General features: G+C 41.5%; 2 protein-coding genes across 4 annotated transcripts in view; both read left to right on the top strand.

Annotated features, from left to right (window-relative positions):
• Window positions 1-21,698, top strand: part of KCNJ4 (potassium inwardly rectifying channel subfamily J member 4) — a 63,638-nt gene that overhangs the window by 36,884 nt on the left and 5,056 nt on the right. The window lies entirely within an intron of this gene.
• LOC121930444 (endosome-associated-trafficking regulator 1-like) lies at window positions 15,877-17,207 on the top strand. Its single transcript, XM_042466753.1, has one exon. The coding sequence runs from the start codon at window positions 15,959-15,961 to the stop codon at window positions 17,090-17,092; it is 1,134 nt and encodes a 377-aa protein (XP_042322687.1). The 5' UTR covers window positions 15,877-15,958; the 3' UTR covers window positions 17,093-17,207.

The raw sequence follows: 21,698 nt of genomic DNA, 5'->3' as shown, positions 1-21,698 counted from the left end.
GGAGATTACCTCCAGTCATCGAGCCACAAATTATTATAAGAAGCAGTTTGAGGTGGGGGTGGTGGGAGAGTTCATCTCCTCCTCCCACCCACCAGCACTATGCTTTAAATCACACATGCAGCCCACACATGTACTGTTGCTACTTTGTAGTAATTCAGTGGCAGACCTAGTCTTTCATAGAGGCCTGCTGTCATTCATGACTAATTTTGTCCATCAGAGAATACAGAATAGGGAGATTTGAACTGAGCTTCTGAACATCCTCAAATCAGGGGAAGTGAGGGTATGACCAACTTTTAAGATTGAGATGCTATTTAGCCGTGCCTGGGAAAGTTACTTTTTGGGTTGCAGCTCCCAGAATCCCCCAGATTGGCAGGAGCATTCTGGGAATTATAGTTCAAAAAGTAACTTTTCCAAGTTCTGTTTGATCATACCTGCCCACTGTTTGATATGACATATAAGAAGCCCCTAGGATTACTGTACTTATGTTTCTGGACAACTTGTTGTTTCTACGCAGAAAGTGGCATTTTATAAAACAACTGTACAGATTTGCCAGCATGCATGAAAAAGACACAGAATCCTCTGCTGTTAAAAAAAAAAGGGAGAGGGGAGTAACAGTTTGACACTGCTGTAGGGATGATGTGATATTTAAAAAATAGACCTTAAAATTTATTGTTGTCATTTTGGCAGTTCAGTCTTTAAAAAAATACACCAAAGGGGGCCCTTTTACATTTTATAGCAAATTATTGTCTTTCTCCCCTTACTGAAATCTGAAATGGCACATCTACGTAAAATGTATAAACAGGTGGAGTACTTGTTCCCCTGAGGTCTGTCAAGGCAGGAGTGGTTGCTTCTAGGATATGATTTGAGGCTTGTTTCCTGATGGATGAGATGGCAGCCATCTGATCTTTGTGTGGTTTATGTAAGAGAGGTTCAGCCAAGTAAGAAATTAAGTGCCAAATGAGGATTTGAAAGGTCTTCTCTGTGGGAAATGGTGCCTCCAGAATGGGTGAGTCATCAGAGCATGAGACCTACTGTATAAAGCTTCTGGCAGTGGTAATAATTATACAGCAGAGAACAAATATTTTAGAGTCATTCTGGTGGGGATGGAAGAAGAGGGAGGAGAGTGAAGGGAAAGTGATGGGGTGAATACAAGAGGGGAAAGGGAGACCAGGAAAAGGACAAGACTTGCATTTCTTCTCAATTTCCTTTCGGCTGCCCCTCTCTTCTTCTTCCCTTGCCCATCTCTCTTCTCCCTTTTCCAGTGCCAAACCTGGTGTGAACAATCTGTTGTTTCTCTTGGCTGGCACAGACAACAAATACCCAGAATATTGTATTACTAGAATTTAAAGTGCAATAAAAATGGATGTTTCCACCTCCACTGCCCACATAGAGACATTTTGGACATGCAGAATGAGTGCGTAATCTCTTCCTATTGTCTTTCTAACCCCCATTCAACTCCCTGGATAGCTTCACAATGTGCCATGATGGTGCCATGCCAATTTCAATACTCCTACAGCTCCAGCCATTGCTCTCATCACCACTGCTGTAATAAGAGGCTGCACTCAATTTCAAGAGATTCTGTCCCATTTAGCCTTTGGAGAACTACTAAGAGGTCTTTCTTTAATGCTGAGATATAGGACATTACCCCACGAGGGGCTAGTGATAGAACTGGTGTGGAATTACAAAATGTGATTCCTCCTCTTTTCGCACCTTGCAAAGAATGGGAAAATCCCATTCTTTCAAAAAGTGAGGGAGAAGTCCGGATTGGGTATGGGATGACATGATCGGGTATGGGAAGCCTCCTGGCTGGCATGAAGGCATGCAATAAAATCCACATTTAAAAGTTTGCATCCCATGCCTAGCTTGGGAAGAAAGGACAGGAAAGGGCAGTGCGATAATCTCCTATGATTTTGTATGTGCCACTATATCAATACATGTGGATGGAAGGATAATAGCCGCCCTGAGTCCCAGTCCTGGGAAAAGAGAAGGATACAAATAAATATAATAAATAAATAAATAATGTGTGTGTAGAAAGAATTATATCGTCAAAACAGAAATACCTGTCTTTCCAGTCTACTGTCCATGGGGCAAATGGTTTCAAGGCCTATGTTCTTGCTTCTAAATACAGTTTTGGGGACTAAATCCATTGCTAGCCTGAATTAGAGCACACCTAGTAAGGTAACACCTTTATAAACTCCATTGAATTAACTATTTAACAAATTAACAATTGGATTTAGGCCTTACCCATGCATCTCTGATAGGTCATGTCAAAGCAAGTTCATCCAAGCCAGCTAATCATACTAGGGAAAGGATTACAAAATCATTAGGAAATATATTTCTTATCCTTCCATGAAGAAAGCATAGAAGCATAGAATCATAGAGCTGGAAGAGTTCCTGTACACTTTCTAAAGCTGGCTATTATGTGTAGTGTGCCTGTGCGAGAATCCTGCACTGGCCCTATGCTGTAGCTCCATGATTTGCTTAGAGTCAATCCCCAGGTTTAACCTTTAGTATTTCCAAGGTTAGATATGGGGATTATGTTTTTATGTTTACGATATAAGTCTTTCACAGATGTCTGCAGGTTATTTGAAGGCAATGCAACCACTTAAGGCCCTAAAATGAAATTGGGCCAAAACTCTTGAGTGTCACTGTCATGAAAACTAAAACTCATGTCACTAGATTAATACTCTGTTTCAGAATAAGATACTTTCCTTCTTATGTTTTATTTACCATGGCTGCAATGGCAACTGGTTTATAGTTCTATTGCAAGGCACACATACAAGACATGGATACCGTCCAACTTTCCCAAATTGGCAGGACAGTCTTGATTAATTCACCCCACTTTTTCAGTTGCTTTTTAAATATCTGAGTTTCTGTCTCCTTCTCCTAGTTTCCTCTGTTGCCCTCACCTTACCTCAGTTGCTGCAAACTGAGTTCAAAGGGCAAAAATAGTTTGTGTTCAACTCAGCAGGGCACAAAGAAAAGAGGGAGCAGAATCCTTCCCTTCCCAGTTAAGCTCAGGCATACGCAAACTGAAGCAGCCTTTCCTAGCTTCGGTGTTCTTCTCCTTAAAACTTTTTTGTCATCTTTACCATGCTTTGATGGTGCTTGGCCCCATATGTCCATGCTTTGATGGTGCTTGGCCCCATATGTCCTGAAATGTTGGGGGGGGGGGTATGTATATCAGTTTTAACTATACATCTAGTATGGAGTCCCCAGTATACCTTTGCTGATTCATACACTGTCTTATACTGCACTTTTTATCTGGACATTTTCTCTTCTCCTATTTTTGGTGTGAGATCTCTGTTCCCCACATGCTTATGTACTGGACTGTGGGATCCCTTGCAGTATGTCAGCGGCATTTATCTGATAACCTCCATGAAACCATTGTTCTCACACTAACTGTCAAGTGGTAAAGCAGAGTGCAAAATAAATAAACAGATGTGGGAAGGGTGAAGTGCTTAATAGACAATGTGTTCTGACACATAATAGATAAACGTTTTGAAGTGCAGAAGTTTCCCAGTACTTCCGTATGTATAGCAGGGATGAGCCACTGTGCAGGATCCAGGACAAATCTTCCACATACACACTCCAAGTATGGCAAAATACCCCCTCCTCCCTTCTTTCTCTCCAAAAGGACAACTGGAAGTGACATTGCATCATTTCCAGTCAGTCTAGGATCAGAGAGAGTTAAAACTGGAAAGGGATCCTGTACTTTTAATGCTGGTTTAGAAGAGGGAATTTCATCAGGAGTTCCCCACTGCTACACCACCATTAAAGGTACAGGAACCAGCTCCTCTTTTTAGTCACACAACCTGAGCACTATCTGCATAGGCTAGTATACTCTGAGGGCAGCCTGGAGTATTTTGGCTCACAGCTGCCTCCATTACCTGGCCCTCCATTCCCGCACCATGGTAGCTCTCAGCACAGGAGTCCTGCTGAGCAGCCCAACACATCTGCCACCACCACAGGTTGCTCACTTCTGAGATCAGAACAAGGTGCCCAACCACTGCTGGGTGTCTCATTCTGACCTCAGAACAAGTAATTCATGGTAGCAGCAGATGGGCCAGGCAGCTCAGTGGGACTGCCATGCAGATAGCTGCCACACATGGGAATGAAATGCTGGAATGACTATTTTAAATCCATTGTAAGGCTATTATATCTCTGTTCTGGTGTATAATGCACTGGACATCATGTGGACTGCTCACACTAGAACCAGGGGTTTGGGATGGGCGTCATCCAAAGAGGACGAAGCCAGAATGGGGCGGTGGGGGAAGATGGGTAACTTGATCCATGCAGACAGAGCCTGTGTCACCATTTTGGAAGGGAAACAGAAGGAAAAGTAAATATTTGATGAGGATTATCCTGAGGGGCTTGGGGAGTAGGGTGTGTGTGTGTGTGTGTGTGTGTATGCATTCGGGGCATATTTCTTTTTAAATTGGGAGATTTTGGGGCCCTGGTGAAGGACTTAATGAGCTGCAAACATGGAATCCAGGGGCAACATTTGGCTCACAAGATGCCCTGTCCCCACCCTTGATGTATGCAGACCAGCCTGATCGCCAAAGGGTTGGCCACCATGTGATGAACATAATGATGGTGTGAAACAGTTGCAGCCTGCATCCACGAAATCACAGACCTTTTAGGTTTAGGATATCCATACAGACCAGCAGTGTGGTAGGAAAAATATCCTTTCCCAACATCAAAGACAGTAGCATCAATATATTGTTCCCAACACATTTTAGGATGTGTTTGTCAGAAGGAAATTCCTCACTTACTTCAAAAATCCCTTTAAAAACAAAGAGATTCTCTCTCTAAAGGGACTTGGAGGATGCGGGCAGCAATATGTTGGGGCAGCTTCCCTTTTTTGGCATTTACATATTTTCAATCCTTGTTCTTTTCAGGAAATATCAGTTCTTTACCAAACTGACACAGTTTTATGTAACACCCACACTAGTACTGACAGTGTAAATACTGTAGATCAGTGTAGATACAATAGATCAGACGATTGGGCTAAACTATAACTTGGAAAGATTTTGAATTCAGCCCATTTGTACACAAATGTAGAGAAAACCATAATGTCTAAGAATGGATGAGAGACTGCCAATGAATACCAACAAAAACCATAATGTCTAACTTGGATGAGAGATTGCCAATACCAGGTGCTATAGGCTATGTTTCAGACAGAGGAACTGGCAAAGTCACCTCTGAGTATTCCTTGCCTAAGAAAATCCTATGAAATTCATGAGGGTCACCATGAATTAAGAGGTGACTTGAAAGCACATACAATACATAGCTTGTCCTTTGTAACAGTGCAAACCTAGCTCCCAGATCTGCTGGCTGACTGGAAATTAAGATTAGGATAGGATATAAAGTCCCATTATATACAATGGCACAGTAAAATGATATACATTATATAAAATGGCAAAATAAGGTTTGCTTTTCGGATTTTTTTTTATTTATTTATTTTCTTTTGGAGGGGAGGATATTTTCAAGACATGGATGGTTAGATGGATAGATTAAGAATGCCTGGATATGGAAGGCTGACTGGACTAAGATGCATTCAGAGGACCAGCTCTCACCCCATTTATTTCAACCAGTGGAAAGGACCTCCCCCCCCCAAAGTTTACCCAGTTTTATATTAAAGAAATCTAAGTAAAGTTGTTGCCTCCTCCTCCCTTCCTAGTCTTTTTGCTAGGATGGCTTTAAAACTGACAATCTGCCACCTTATTCTTCCACAGTGTAGAAAGATCTGAAAACTTTAAAGAGTTCCTGTATCATTTATGGTTGTGTAGAAGAAGGAATTTCAGCAAGTATTGCTATTCTGCTTTGGTCAGTACTCACTTGGAATACTGTGTCCAGTTCTGGGCACCACAATTCAAAAAGGATGTTGAGAAGTTGGAGTGTGTCCAGGGGAGGGTGACCAAAATGGTGAATGGTCTGGATACCATGCCCTATGAGGAGTGATTTAGGGCACTGGGTATTTTAGCCTGGAAAAGAGAAAGTTAAAAGGTGATATGATAGCCCTGTTTAAGCATTTGAAGGGGTGTCATATTGAGAATGGAGCAAATTTGTTTTCTGCTGCTCCAGAGAATAGGATATCAAACAATGGATTCAAACTAGAGGGGGGGAAAGAATCCAGTTATACATTAGGAGGAACTTCCTGACAGTAAGAGCTTTTTGACAGTGGAACACACTCCCTCAGAGAGTGGTGGATTCTCCTTCTTTGGAAGTTTCTAAACAGAGGCTGTTTTGTTGTGCAGTGTTAACTACTGAAAATCATAGCATATATAAATGGCCATCTGTCGGGGGTGCATTGATTCTGTGTTCCTGCATGGCAGGGGGTTGAACTGGATGGCCCTTCGGGTCTGTTCCAACTCTATGATTCTATGATTTTCAGTAGTTACCTCTCATTTTCTGCTTATGTTTGGAAACCAGTGTCCCTGCTGTTGAGATGTACATGTGCACATCCAGATGCACTGCACAACAATACAAATCAATGGCAGAAGCTTTCTCTGTTTTGTTTTCCCTGTCAATAGCAAACTGGGTCTGATAACGATTGCACAGTTTAGTTTGGTTATGTCATGGGTTGTGGTGCTGACCTTATTCTAGCAAATTATCTGGATGTGCCCTTTTCTACATTTTCATCACGATACAATTTCATCAAAGTCAGGGTGAAAATTCTCCACAAAACTACCACTACTACTGTACTGTCAAACCTATTCTGTGGTATAGTCTGCAAAGCAAGCATAGATATGTCCAGGAGATTCCTGACATAGGTCATTACAAGCATGGGGGAAGCAGAGAAGTGCATTTACTTAATTTTTTAATCTGTTACTTCAAAGTCCTTCCTTTCTTCCAGTGGATGTAAAAATGCTATATGAATTCCCCCCCCCCCCAACGTATCCTTGCAACAAATCTGTAAGTAGGTTTATTGGCTTGAACATTTGAGACAAGTTTCTGTATTTTAATGGTTGTGTAGAAGAGGGCATTTCAGCAAGTGTTGCTTGTCACACAACCAGGTAACAATCAACACCTGTTGAAATTCCCTCTTCATTCTCTGAAGATGCCAGCCACAGATGCAGGTGAAACGTCAAGAATAAACTCTTCTAGAACATGGCCACATATGGCCACTCTCAAAGGCTAATGGACCCATTGAGGTTCTGAGAGGCTGGCATCACTGACTACCTTGTTGAAGCTCTGCTTGATAAAGGGAACCAACACTTAACCAGGGCTATTGACACAGTCACCTCCAAATGTCCTCTATGCCCCATTTGTAAACAAATTCCTTGGTATAGAGAGACATCCAGGGAACTGAAACAGGAAGGATGATGACTAGAGTGCAGATGGTGGAAAACTTGACTTCTAGATGACAAGACACATTATAGAGAACACCTTTGCTGTTCAGGGTGGTGGGAGGTCTAACTCATGTACCCTCCCGTCTGAACCTAACCTTAGAATCTTCAATAGCTCGCTGTGATGCTTTTAATAACCATTTTGCAGATAAAATCTCTTGCATAAGAGCCGACTTAAATATCATCATCAGAGTGGAAGTCAATAAAGAGGTGTCCAGTGACTCTGCGAGTGGGATTACATTGGATCAGTTTCAATTGGTGAGCACTGCTGATGTTGACAAGCTGCTGGGGCAAGGAAGGAAGACAACTTGATTTCTTGTTCCCTTTCCCTCTTGGCTAGTTGTCCAGGGAGGAGATGCAATTAGGCTTCCAATACAAAATATCATCAATGCATCTTACAGGGAGGGGGATTTTCCATCCTGTTTAAAAGAGGCAGTGATTAGACCATTGCTGAAAAAGCCCTGCCTGGATCCTCTGAACCTTAATAATTACAGGCCAGTATCAAATCTTCCTTTTTTGGGCAAGGTGACTGACAAGGCAGTTGCATATCAACTCCAAGCCGTCTTGGATGACACACACTTCCTTGACTCATTTCAAACCAGCTTTAGAGAGGGATACGAAGTTGAGACTGCTATGGCTGCCTTAGTGGATGATCTTCACCTGAGCATTCACAGGGGAGTGTGTCCCCTGCTGCTGCTCTTGGACCTCTGAGGCCTTGGCATCCTTCTGGAATGCCTGAGCAGGGTGGAGATTTGGAGGCATTGTGTTGCAGTGGTTCCAGTCCTGCTTCTCAGGCAGGTTCCAGATGGTGGTGCTTGGTGTAGCTGCTCCTCAAAACAAGCTGTTATATGGTGTACCACAAGGTGCCATGCTATCCCCATTGCTATTCAACATCTATATGAAACTGCTGGTGGAGATCATCCAGAGGCATGGGGTGGATTGTTGTCAGTATGCTGATAACACCCAAATATTCTTCTCCATGTCTTCAAAAACAGATTCAGCTAAGGATAGTGTATCTCCTTCAAATGAATGGCTGAAAGAGGTAATGGGCTGGATGAAGAAAAACAAATTAAAACTGAATCCAGACAAAACAGAGGTGCTAATCTGGGGCTGGAGGTGTGTCAGTGCCCCCTGAAAGACTGTGTTTGCAGTCTGGAAATGCTTCTGGATCTATCCCTCCAAATGTCATCTCAGATAGATGTGACAGTCAGGAGTGCCTGTTATCAGCTTGGGCTAGATAACCAAATGCACCCCATTCGTAGGATTGGGGGACCTAAAGATGATAGTGCACACACTGGTAATATCAAGGCTGGACTTCTGCAATACATTCTTACATTGTACCAAGTCTGAAAATGCCTGTTGGTTCAGAATATGGCAGCGAGATTGATTACGGGTACCTGCAGGATTACATCACTGAAAATCCCTCCACTGGCTGCCAATTAGTTTCTGGGTACAAAGTACAAAATCTTGGTTATTACTTTTAAAACCCCACATGGTTTGTGTCCAGGTTGCCTACAGGATCACCTTCTCCCATACAATCTGCTCTGTACACTCAGATCCTATAGGACTAGGCAGGCAAAGGTTTTTCAGAGGGCTTCACAGACACAGCAGCTACAGGTAGGAAGTGTCGTCGTGCAATAAATATAGCCAAAGTAACTTTTTGGGGACTCTAATCACAGTTTAAAAGCTGTGTGTGATAAAGTCTGATAGTGATACACTATGAAGCAAGGAACAAATATATTTCAAGGGAATAATGATACATTTCAATTTCAAACTGGCAAGGCAAGTGAACAATTGTAGCCTTCACTATACTGGACTCACATACCCTCCAACATTTCACAGATGAAAACTGGGACACATATGGCCAAGCAATATCAGAGTATATTCAAGATGGCAAAAGTTGTTCATTAGGAAGAACAACGGGTTGCTTTTCCTTGAGCCTATTAGGAATTTGCTTGAGCCTATAAGGAATGGCAAGGTTCCCTTAACTGATGCTTAACTGATTTGCCTTATCCTTTCAAGCAGATGTTTATGTGATTATCTTAGTGGGGTATTTGCTGTGTTGTGTTCTAAAAGCAGACAACTATTAGGAGTTTGTATTTGTTGCTCAACGGTCCATATGAGACTTTGTCGGAAGAATGAATGTCGTCATTCAGTATAATGTATTCCAGTCTCTTAAATTTGTCAAATTATTCAGGGCATTTAAATGTAGTGGTTCTCAAATATTTTGCCTTTGTGACCCCCTTTACATCTACATCTGGATGGTGCAAACAACAAGCAAGTCATTAAAAAAAACCTCCACAGAACCTTAACTACTAATAATTGCATTACAGTTTTTTCCTTACTTTGTTGCATCCCTCCTGCTTCACTCTCATTACCTTTCTGAGCAGTATTGGGAAGCATTCTGCAAAACAGGCTTCAGCTAGGCTTTCCTGCAGAGTTGTAAATTTACCAAAGAAATTGAAGATGGGTCACAAATGTCATTTGTAAGTGTGTGAGACGTCCCTCATTGTCTAAACACACTGCAAGGCTTGTTTCTTAGAAAACAATTGCCAAAAAGGACTTTACATTTTATCTCATAACTCTGCTCCTACAAGGGCTGAACACTTTCTATTTTAAAATGAAAGCTTAATGAAGGTAATGAGTGGGCTGCCTAGAAAATGGGTTGAACCCAGCCATCTACCCATTGGCATCCTGCAAAATTCTGATTTTGGTGGCCTTAGGATCTGGGGTGGGAGGAAGAGGAAGGGAAAGTGGATTGGATTCCAGGATGCATATGCACCAGAATGATCTACCAAAGGCATAATTGTGTGGGAGGGAGGCTCAACGCCTGTGATTTTTTTTCATTTTGCCCACATACATGTGTGTGTGTGTGACACACACACACACACACACACACACACACACACACAGAATGTGAATACCGACATGAGTGTGTGTGAATTTCTCAGTCTCATATTAAGCTTAGCAATATCATTTACATTTCTATACAACTTAATAGTGAACTCAGCAATCTCTAAGTGGTTTACAATCTGTAAGCCAATTGCCCCAAACAAGATGGGTACTCATTTTAATTACCTATGAAAGGATGGAGGGCTGAATCAACCTTGGAGCTCTGGGATCGAACTCACAACCCTGGAGCTGCAGTACCAGCATTTAACCTCTGTGCCACTAGGGCTCCTTACACTTTAATGTTATGCTTTAATTGAGTCAGATTGTTCTTGGTTGTTTCATGGTGGCCACCTATGATATGCATCTTGCTGGAGTTGGACAAATGGCCAGGAAGAAACTACAGGGCTAAAAAGTGAGATAACTATTTTAACCAAAATACACAGGATGTCATGAGAAAAGCAGCAAATTGTCATTTACTATATTGGCAGTGTGTGTGTGTGTGTGTGTGTGTGCATTTTCATTTCTTTTAACTACCAAGGGGATTTTTAATCTCATGTGCCAGCATATCTTGACTGCCTTTGGGGATTATGCACATTGATTGGGATAATTGTTAAGCATCAATTGCCCCACTACCTCAGGTAGGAAAATGTCCAAAATTGGATTTAATAGCTCCCTGAAAAACTACTTACTCTTCAAGGGAGGGACCTGTGCAAACATCATTAGTTAGCTGAAGATGCCAGAGTTTGGGAAAGTTTTTTTTTCACGTTCTCTTTTGCTGGTGAGGGTGTTGAATTGGGCAGAAGAGGGGTGAGGTGTGGGGTTTGTAATTTTTTTTCACCCTAAGTCTCATGCAGGTTATGCCTTGTAGCAGGTCTTGGTGTGTATCCCTTACTGTTCTGCATTTTCTCTCTCTTTTCCTCCACAATGTGGGTTGATCACAGCTCAAACTTTTAATTCAGATGGTAATTGAAATAATAATACGGGCAGAACCCTTCTGTCTCTGATGCTGCAGCTGGCTTTATGGAGCTATGAATAGCTCTGAGTCATGCTCTAAAGATGGTTTCACTTCCAACTGTTTGTTTTGGTGCTGGGTTGTTGGGGGTTTTGTATGTGTGTGCATGCATACGCACTGCTTTCAGGCCTGCTAAATGAGGGGGGCCAACACCACATCTCCCTTCCTATCCCCAAATTTAGCCAATTAGAGACAATTTTATAGAACTGCTATTAAAGCGTCAGAGAACAAGTTGCCCTAAAGAAATCAGTCAGTTGGCAGTTTCTGACAGGACAGATGGGGACTGTTGGCATATACTTTGTCTATTTATAATGTTTTTTTAGAAACACATTTTGTTGCGTTCCCTTCTTTATACCCTTTGTATGTAACTTGGCTGAGCAAAGCAAGATGCTGGGTTAACATATATGTTTGGCATTTTCTGTTGGTTGCTTGGTTGTTTGGCCATCTTCCTTGAACGTTAACACAGATCAGTGACTTGGCTATGTGGCTGTTCGTGCTACAATTAACATCCAACTGCCCTATACTCACTGGGGCTAACCCAAGACATGTTGCTGCCTGGGACAGAGTAGCAAATGGCGCACACACACCCTTACCTCTGCTACTGAGTGATATATATAGCTTCATGCTCCACTGAATTGGTCTACTTGCCATTTAAAGGTGTCAAATTTGATGGTTATAATGGTTACATCTTGTGTTAACAGATTCCATAGTTTGACTATTCATTTTGTGAAGAAGTATTTCCTTTTGTCATAATGCTCTTATACAAATTTATGATGCAGACCCATTTAAGTGCTATACAAAATCCTTGTCAGAGCACCTCAAGTAAAACACACAAAGGACAAATCTGTACTTATTTATTTGCATGTATTTATAAACCACTTAGATTCAAAAGTTTCCAACTATTTTATATCACAGCTGTTATCAGATATCAAATGTATACAGCACACACAAAATACACAAAATAACATACAATATATGTTACATGAAACAGAAACTAGAGTAAATTGGAGTCTACAAAAAAGGCATGCAGAAATAGGTATGATTTCAACATGGGCCTAAAACTAAGAGAAGTTGAAGTATGTTGGTTATCAGTTTAAAACTGGCTGTGGTCAAACCCATTCTTAAAAAGCCTTCCCTTGATCCCTTGGAGATATCAAACTACCGGCCGGTCTCTCTTCTACCATTTTGGGGCAAGGTGATCGAGAGGGCAGTTGCTAACCAACTCCAAGCAATCTTGGATGACACGATTATCTTGCTCCATTTCAAACTGGCTTCAGGTCAGGATATGGAGTGGAGACTGCCATGGTCACCTTGGTCGATGATCTCCGTCTGTGCATCGACAGGGGAAGTGTGGCCCTGTTGGTGCTTTTGGACCTCTCAGCGGCCTTCGATACCATAGACCATGGTATCCTTCTGGAACGCTTGAGAGGGTTATGAATCGGGGGCACTGCTTTGCAGTGGTTCCAGTCCTATCTCTCGGGTAGGTTCCAGATGGTGTCGCTTGGGGACAGTTGTTCGGCCAAGAGGGAGCTCAAATCGGGTGTCCCTCAAGGCACGATACTGTCTCCAATGCTATTCAACATTTACATGAAGCCGCTGGGTGAGATCATCCGGAGACATGGTGCGGGGTGTTATCAGTACGCTGATGACACCCAAAGGAAGGCATCTCCCCTCTGAATGACTGCTTGAAATCAGTAATGGATTGGATGAGGGATAATAGACTTAAATTGAATCCAAATAAAACAGAGGTACTTGCTATAGGCAATCCTAATCCGGGAATGGTGATAAGCTCTCCAGTTCTGGACGGAGTCACAATTCCCCTAAAGGACTGTGTCCGTAGCTTGGGGGTGCTCCTGGACTCATTGCTTCAGCTGTCATCCCAGGTGGATGCGACAGCCAGGAGCGCCCATTATCAGCTTCGGCTGATTCACCAGCTATGACCCTTCCTGGAAGGGAAAACCTAGAAACGGTTGTACATTCCCTGGTCACCTCTTGTCTTGATTTCTGCAATGCAATCTACATGGGGCAACCCTCATGCCATGTTCGGAAGCTGCAATTGGTCCAAAATATGGCAGCCAGATTGGTGACAGGGAGTTCCAAATTTGATTTCTATTACACCTATCTTAAAATTCCTACACTGGCTGCCCATTAGCTTCCGGGCACAGTATAAGGCAGTGATGGCGAACCTATGGCACGCGTGCCAGAGGTGGCACTCAGAGCCCTCTCTGTGGGCACACATACTGTCGCCCTAGCACAGAGTTTGCCAGAGTTTGTTACTAGAAAGCCAGAGGGATATGGCACTTTGCAATAAATAAGTGGATTTTGGGTTGCAGTTTGGGCCCTGGGTCTCTAAAAGGTTCACCATCACTGGTATAAGGTGTTGGTTATTACCTATAAAGCCCTGCATGGCTTGGGTCCAGCTTACCTGAGGGAACGCCTCCTCCCAAACAATCCTTCCCGCACTCTCAGGCCCTCTGGGAAGAACCTACTGCAGTTAGAGAGAACTAGACTGAAGACGACTTCCCAGAGGATGTTCTCTGTTGCTGCTCCAAAAATCTGGAATGACCTGCCGGATGAGATCCGCCATCTAACATCTTTGGAGGCCTTTAAGAAGGCAATAAAAATGGATCTCTTCCAGCAGGCCTTCCCAAACTGATCTCCTCAGAATTTTCACTCTCCATTTGTTTAGCTGTACCCACCGGACTTTGATCTCGATTTATTTTATTAACCATTTTATTGGGAATTGTTTTCAATAGTATTTTAGGGTGGGAGGGAGATTGGGGAACTGGGATCTAATATGTCCTGTTATGCTTTTATCTATTGATAGTCATGTTTGATTTTATTGTTTTTGTTTGTTACTTGCCTCGATCCAATACAGGGAGAGGCAGGATATAAATAAATATATTATTATTATTATTATTATTATTATTATTATTATTATTATTATTATTATTATTGGATGTGTGGTGTAGTTTGAGTGTTGGTCTATGACTCTGGAGATTAGGGTTCAATTACCCGCCCCACCATGGAAATCCACTTTGGGTGAGTCACGTACTCTCAGCCCCAGAAAACCTTGTGATAGGTTCACCCTAGGGTCAGAAACAACTTGAAGACACACAACAACAACAACAAACAACAATAAGAGCAGGGGGCTGTTATCTTTAAGTCTTAATAGACTTTAACAAAAAAAGTTTAAAGAACTTCTGACTTGTGGTCCTAGCTAATCAGAGAACATATTCTGAAGAGTGGAACTCTATGGTACTACCACAGGGAGTTAGATTCAGCTTTGTGACAAAGGTGGAAAGAAGTCAATTGCCCTAGGAAAAAAGGAAAACATTTACACTGGCCCAGCTTCCTGAATAACAGAACTCTATGGTATTCAGGCCCAAACTATATACAGTGCGCCCATATTACAGGGAAACATATGTGTGTGTTGCCAACCTTCCTAGCAAGGCCTGTCCCTGGTTTCCGTAGTCCCTCAATTAGCTGTGTAAGACAATGTCAGTCATTAATTTATTAATACAGTATATTAAAGAACTAGAAAAGATTCTAAAATGCAAAGATATACAATTAAACAGAAAAGTGAGAATTGCACAAGCCATTGTGTTCCCTATTACCTTGTATGAATGTGAGAGCTGGACAGTGAAGAAAGCGAATTGGAAGAGAATCAATGCATTTGAGATACGGTGCTGAAGAAGAGTGTTGAGGATCCTATTTACAGCCAAAAAGACAAATGAATGGGTCCTGGAACAGATCAAGCCAGAGATTTCCCTGGAAGCCAAGATGACAAAACTGAGGCTGTCGTACTTCAGGCACATCATGAGAAGGGAGAACTCACTAGAAAAAAATAATGCTAGAAAGATGGAGGGAAGTAGAAAGAGAGGAAGGCCATGTGCTAGACGGATAGACTCTATTAAAGAGAACATGGGTATGAGTTTACAGGACCTAAGCAGAGCAGTGGAGGACAGGGAATCTTGGAGATGTTTCATCTACCGGGTTGCTGTAGGTCAAGATCGACTCCAGGACAGTTAACAACAACAACAACAACGACAACAACAACAACAACAACTTCCTTGCCTGAAGATGTACAATTAAAAAGATGTAAGAGAAAAGAGAAAAGGGACGAAGAGAGAAAGGGAAAATAAACTAATTCAAAACTCAGTTCTGAAAGTTACATGGCAGTTTGGTTTGATGGTTAGTATCCTGTTCTCAGTGTGTACTATCAACAGAGCACTGACTTCTTTGTGACTATACCTGAAACAACATTTCAGGTAGTTACTGGCATTGGTATGGTAACTTTTCCCAAGTTCTATGAAAATACAGAATAAGATTATGATATCAGGTATATAATATCAGATGTTGAGTCATCTTACCATTCATAACCAGCCTCACTGGCTAAAAATGTAGTAAAAGCTGTTCTAGCTATTTGCCTCTCTCAAGCCTGTGAAGTCACATAATGAAGTATTGTCAGCTGGTGACATCATAGATCAAGGCAACCTTTGCTTCCTCCACTATTAAAGAGACATACGTACGCAAGGTATAGCTTCATATGCTTCAGCAGACCATTTGACTGTGCTGAGGCCAGCAGCACTGGCACTACACTTGACGGGGGCTGGCTAAACCCCTTAAGGAGAAGTGGAACCTGGCCTGGTGCTAAACGTGGAAGGATGCATCTTATATAAAAGCTAGTTGTGCCCGCAAAATGCCACGGCCACTTCTCTCAGGCTGCTCACATTCCCGAGGCCTGAAAGAGGAGGAAGAGGAAATCCAGCCCTGTTATCACCATCACCACATATCACCTCCTCCAGTGGACCACCACAAGAGCTACGTCAGCTCTGGAGACAACCAGCTGAAAAATTCAAACAATCCATCTGCGTTTTCCTTGAAAGGGCTGGCTAAAAATAAGAGCCGTGGTGCGGCAAGACAGCACGAAGCCAAAAACAGAAATAACCGAAGGAAAATGGCCAGGCAGAACCTTGGGCTCGAAGACGTTGCTTTGTGTCCAGAACCGCTGGGCTTGAGCGTACAGTTTCAAGAGCCATTGTACAAGGAGGAGGTTGTTGCTGACAATTTGTTAGAGGACGATGACGATGACGATTGGAGAGAAAGATATGACAAAGTCCATCTGTCCAGAATGGCTAATCTAACCCCATGTGACCCATACAATTACAACTCTGCTTGTCTTTCAGGGATGGAAGCATTTTCTTTATGGCCATTCAGTGATAATGACCCATGTATAGGGTGCCCTTCCCATACCAAGGTGGCTGAAAGCTATGCTGTCCGTGAAGAACCTATAGAGGAAGTAGAGTATGTGTCTCCGCAGCTGAGCTACCAAGAGCTTAGGGAGGAAAATTCCATGTTGAGGAGAAAAATCAAGAGGATCCAGAACTACTCAGAGAGTCAGACCCAGATGGTGAGAAACCTTGAGAGGACGCTGCAAGCTGCTATGAATAAAGAGGAGAAAGAGGCTCAAGATTTGGAAGTGTTGGTGCAACAAGCGGAACAAAATCTCCAGTGCATGACCCAAAGAGCTCTGAAGGCAGAGAATGATGTGGAGAAGATGAAGCAGGAAATGGCGCTTCTTCAGGCAGAGCTGACATGCTACAAAGTGGAGAATGAAAGCCTGAGATCAGGCCAGTCCACCAACATGGGGGCAGTGAAACAGCACGTTGATGTTGCTTTGCAGAACCTCCTCCGGGTCACAAACCATGCTCATGCTACCATCCACCAGCTGGTCTTTGGAGCTGAAACACTGGCCCTCGTTGCTGATCTCCTTAAATCTGTAGGCAGAATGTCTGAGGTTGAGAAGGAAGATGAAGAGAAAAAACTGACTTAGAGGACTCTCTTGCCTGCAAGTGTAATGCTCCTGTAGTGCCATTGAGGCTTACATCATTTGCTCTCATAATGCATGGTTTCAAATAAGCAACTTTTCTCTTTCCCCCAGAAGTACTTTTATTACATAATGGAATATTAATTTCATATACTAATGCCTTGGGTGCTCTATTTCAAAGCTACATCGTAAGAGGCCAGCATAGTGCATGGATCCCATGATTCTTTGCGGTGCTGGGCATGATATTTAAAGATTGGGGTTTAGGACCAAAGTAGATAAGTAGATGAGACATTAATTGGTTGATTGCCCCTTATGTGCTCCCCCCCTTTCATACCTTAGAGGTTGGGGGAAGTTACTTTTTGACCACAGTTCCCAGAATCCTGCAACCAAGGGTGATGGTTTTGGGGAGATATAGTCCAGAAATGTGCCTTTCCCAAGTTTTGACATCACTTAACAGCACCTATGGGCAGTTCCTCATGAACCCTCTGTTCTCCACTATTGAAGGACAGAAGTTGAGTGTACGCTACACAACTTGTTTTGGATACACACACACACACCAAACTAGCCTGTTGCCTCAGGTGTGAAAAGGATGCTACTTTATTGGCAGTGCTGATTACAACTGCCAATCCTGTATATGAACTGGGAAAGAGGTGCCACCATGACAGACAACAAATTAGCTGATCCTAGAATGTTTTCACATGTGTCTTCATGCTTTCTCTGTCTCTAAATTCTTGTTCCTAGTGTTCTGTGAGGTTTTCTCTTCTTGAATACAATCCTATGTATAGAGTTTTGGGGAAAAGAAGAGAAAAGCAAGTCCACATCAGTGACATCCCTAGGGTTGGGGGTCACCTGGTGTGGTAACTCATGGTGTCACCCCCTCATTGACCCTCATACAGAATCCTTAATAATGATTTTTGTACTGATTTATTCATAAATCATAATTCCCATATATCAGTGATCTAATGGTAATAGTTGTGATGTAAACAACTGACAAAATTAACTATCTTTAAATGACAATATCATACACACAGAATATACATACACATACATATACTTTAATCATGTATACATACATATACTCTAATCATGTGATTAAAGTGAAAATTTGGTAAAATGTTATGCTTTTAAGGATTTTTTAAAAAACATTTTTTTAAAAAAAATTTAATTAAATTTTGAAATTTTAAATTTTCATTTTAAAAAAACCTGGGGCCCCTCCTTTCTCCTCCCACTGGCCCTCAACCTGCTCACACCATCTCTTCAGCATTTTAAAGAAATACAGCCTGTTTCTGCCAAAATACAGACGCTTGAGGAGCAATGGTGTCACTGCACTTAGGGTGTCACCTGGTGCGATCCGCATCCCTCGCACCCCCCAGTGATGCCATGTACACTGAGACGGAACAGGAACAGGAACTTAACTGGCAGTGCTTAATCAAGAAAGGGACCTTGGTTGCATGGTGGGAAATTCAATTAAAATATCAACTCAGTATGTAAAAAAAGGCAATTCTACATCCAGTCATTAGCAATGGGGCTGAAAATAAACTTGTTAATATTGGACTAGCTTTATACAGTTCTTGTGGCTGCCTTTGCAATGCAGTATACAATTCTGGTCACTCTATCTTAAAACTGATATTTAGAGGGTTTTAAAAAAACCCAATCCAGAATAAGCTGGAGGCTGGTATCCCCTTTCTAAACAATGGTCCTGAAATTTTAATCCTCCAGGCATTTTGAACTTCAAATCCCAGAAGACCTAGCCAGCTTGGCCTATACAGTCAGTCCTGCTTATCCACGGATTTTTTATCCACAGATTCAAGCATCCATGGCTTGAAAATATTCAAAGAAAGTATAAATTCCCAATAGCAAACCTTGATTTTGCCATTTTATATAAGGGACACCATTTCACTATGTCACTGTATTTAATGGGACTTGAGCATCCACAGATTTTGTTATCCATGGGGGGTCCTGGAACCAAACCCCAGCGGATAACAAGGGCCCACTGTAATTAAGGATTCTGGGAGCTGAAATCCAAAACATCTGGAAGAGTAAAATTTGAGAACTACTGCTCTCTAGAAGCAAAGGTTAAAACTATGGACGGGGGTTAGTTCATTTTTTAAAAAATCACTCGGGGAGACATTACAGAGTCATGTGAAATCATGCATGTTGAGGAAAAGGTAGGTAGAAGGACATTCTTCTCACTCTCTTACAGTATTTATGATCATTCAACAAACAAACAAACAAACAAAAACAGTTGTCAGAAGAAACTGAAATAAATATTCACTGAGATGTTCTGGTATTAAAAAAAGATGTTTATTTTTAGTTTCTCTGCTAAATTTCATTGAAAATAAGGAATCCTCACAAATCTGGTCTATTAAACCATAAGACAAATGGGTTTAAACTGAAAAACTGAAATGTGTTACAGATTTGATTTTGAAATGAGTTTGGTATACAATTAAAATATGGTTAGACTATTGGACTATAACTTGGAAAATCTGGGTTCAAGTCTCCAGAGACATAAACTCACTAGATGAGATGGGGACAGTCACTCTGTCACTCAGTTTAACCTACCCCACAGGACTGTGTATGAGGATTAAGTGGGAATGATTTTGAAATGTGTTTTTTTGGTATAAAATAAAAATGTGGTTAAACAGTTGGACTATAATTTGGAAGATCTGGGCTCAAGTCCCCATTGGATCATAAAATTCATTGGGTGAAATTGGGCCACTTCTTCCCTCTCTCTCAGTTTGACCTGTTTTACAGGACTGTGTGTGAGGATTAAAAGAGAGGATTAAAAAGTGAGGGTTAAAAGTAAGGAGGAGCAAGCTTGTTGGAAGAAATTTGGGGATATATAAAAATAATGAGCAACAAAGTGAATAACTTATTTTTCTTCAAGAAAAATACTTCAAGACTTCAAGAAGACTTCAGTACAGTACCTATTGTAAATATAGCCTACTCCATTCAATATACTACACTGTACATCTGATTACAAAATTATACATCCATATGTGTCTTATTTTTAATTTTCCCAAGATGTGTTTCAGTAACTGGAGATGGCTTTAGGAATCTTTGCATACAATGAACAGAAGATAATACAAGATGACTGTTTGGTTAATTCCAAGGTTAAAAGATTTTAGACCAACAAGTAGCAAGGCCTCTTTGGAAGTAGCGTGGTCATGTTCAAAATTCTCCCCTTTCAACAGAAACATAATAGATTTAGATTTTTAGCATGCTAATATTAAGTTAAACTGTCTCCACAAACTTTCCATCCTGGCTGTTCCCTCATAGTATATGTACACTAACAGCAAACTGAATAGTATTTTTCTGACATTTCAGGAAACTCAAAATCTATCTGAGGACTTTTCCAGATCTGTCAAAAAGAAGCATGAGTTCTCATAATATAGCTCTTTGGGTTTTGCTGGGTTTTGCTGCCTCTGCTCCCAGTTATTCCATTCTTTCAGGAGGCGGCTCTTCCAAAGGTTTTGCTTTTTTAAAAAATTGGAGCACAGTTTGTTGAGCATCATATGGATGAGTGGTCAAATTCTCTTTTCTGGTTTTTTTTTAAAGTTTCTTTTTCGAGTTATTGTTCAAAGGTGCATTTTACTGATGCACTATGGCACTATAACTTTTGGAAATAAAAAGAAACCCACTTGAGGGTGGAAATATAATGTTACCATTAGTGCCAGGAATTACCAGAAAATAGTCTTGAGACAAGAGAAATATTGTTTGGATATTTGTAAAGAATAAAAACTACAACTACAAATACTACAGGCTCCTGGCACATTTTCCTCATCAGGAAGAGGTCTGTGACAGCCACCTCATTCTGCCTTGAATGCCCAGTGATCACTCTGAGCCCTTATTTATGGGATGTACCTGCCAATTATCAGGCCTGCCTAGAAAGTGTGACCAACCATGTTGTGTAGAAAGCAGATACAGTCTCCATATGATTCTCTGGAAACAGCAAGGGACTGATTGATATCCCAGTCTGTATCAGAAGATCTCAGGACAGCATACAGGTAAAAGCAACACTAAAAGCATTCTAAATCAAATACAATCATTTAAATACACTAAAATATATTGTACACATTAACAAGTTAAAATAGGTCTAAAAGATTAAAACAGTTTTTAAAATGCTCTGCACAGCATTTGCAGTAAGCCAGCAAGCCCCCTGTGCCCTGAAAATAGCTGTCTGGCATCCTGTTCAATAACTGTGATGCCATATGCCTGACTTCCAGTTCACATTTATAGTCATTACCCAATCGCAACAATCAAAAGTGCCCCACCACATCCTACCTTTGAAGCCTCTCGTCTTTCTCAACAGAGTCATTTCAGCAGGGTGGTGAGTAATGATATATCCAATCTTGTCCCAGTCACAGGACATGCTGGGGCAGACATTGGTGACAGGACCCTGCAAGGGTCTTGACAGCTGTCTGTCTAAGTTATTGACAAAGAACAACACACATAACTTTTAAGAAGAGAAATCTAGATGTTCATGTACTGTACTGACTTTAGAGAAACCTAAAAACAGAAAGAAAACTGGAATGGTTAAGACTCTGTGCCCTCTTCTCCCTTCACTTGAGTTAACTGAGTACAAACTATTTTTTTCACTTTGAACTCAATT

Source organism: Sceloporus undulatus, chromosome 5 (genome assembly GCF_019175285.1).
Source record: "Sceloporus undulatus isolate JIND9_A2432 ecotype Alabama chromosome 5, SceUnd_v1.1, whole genome shotgun sequence".
In the NCBI taxonomy this organism is placed as follows: Eukaryota; Metazoa; Chordata; class Lepidosauria; order Squamata; family Phrynosomatidae; genus Sceloporus; species Sceloporus undulatus.
This window is presented reverse-complemented; position numbering and strand designations above follow the sequence as displayed.

Bases quoted from the DNA above. Each gene is read 5' to 3' on its own strand.
- LOC121930444 (XM_042466753.1), top strand. From the start codon at position 15,959: ATGCCACGGCCACTTCTCTCAGGCTGCTCACATTCCCGAGGCCTGAAA.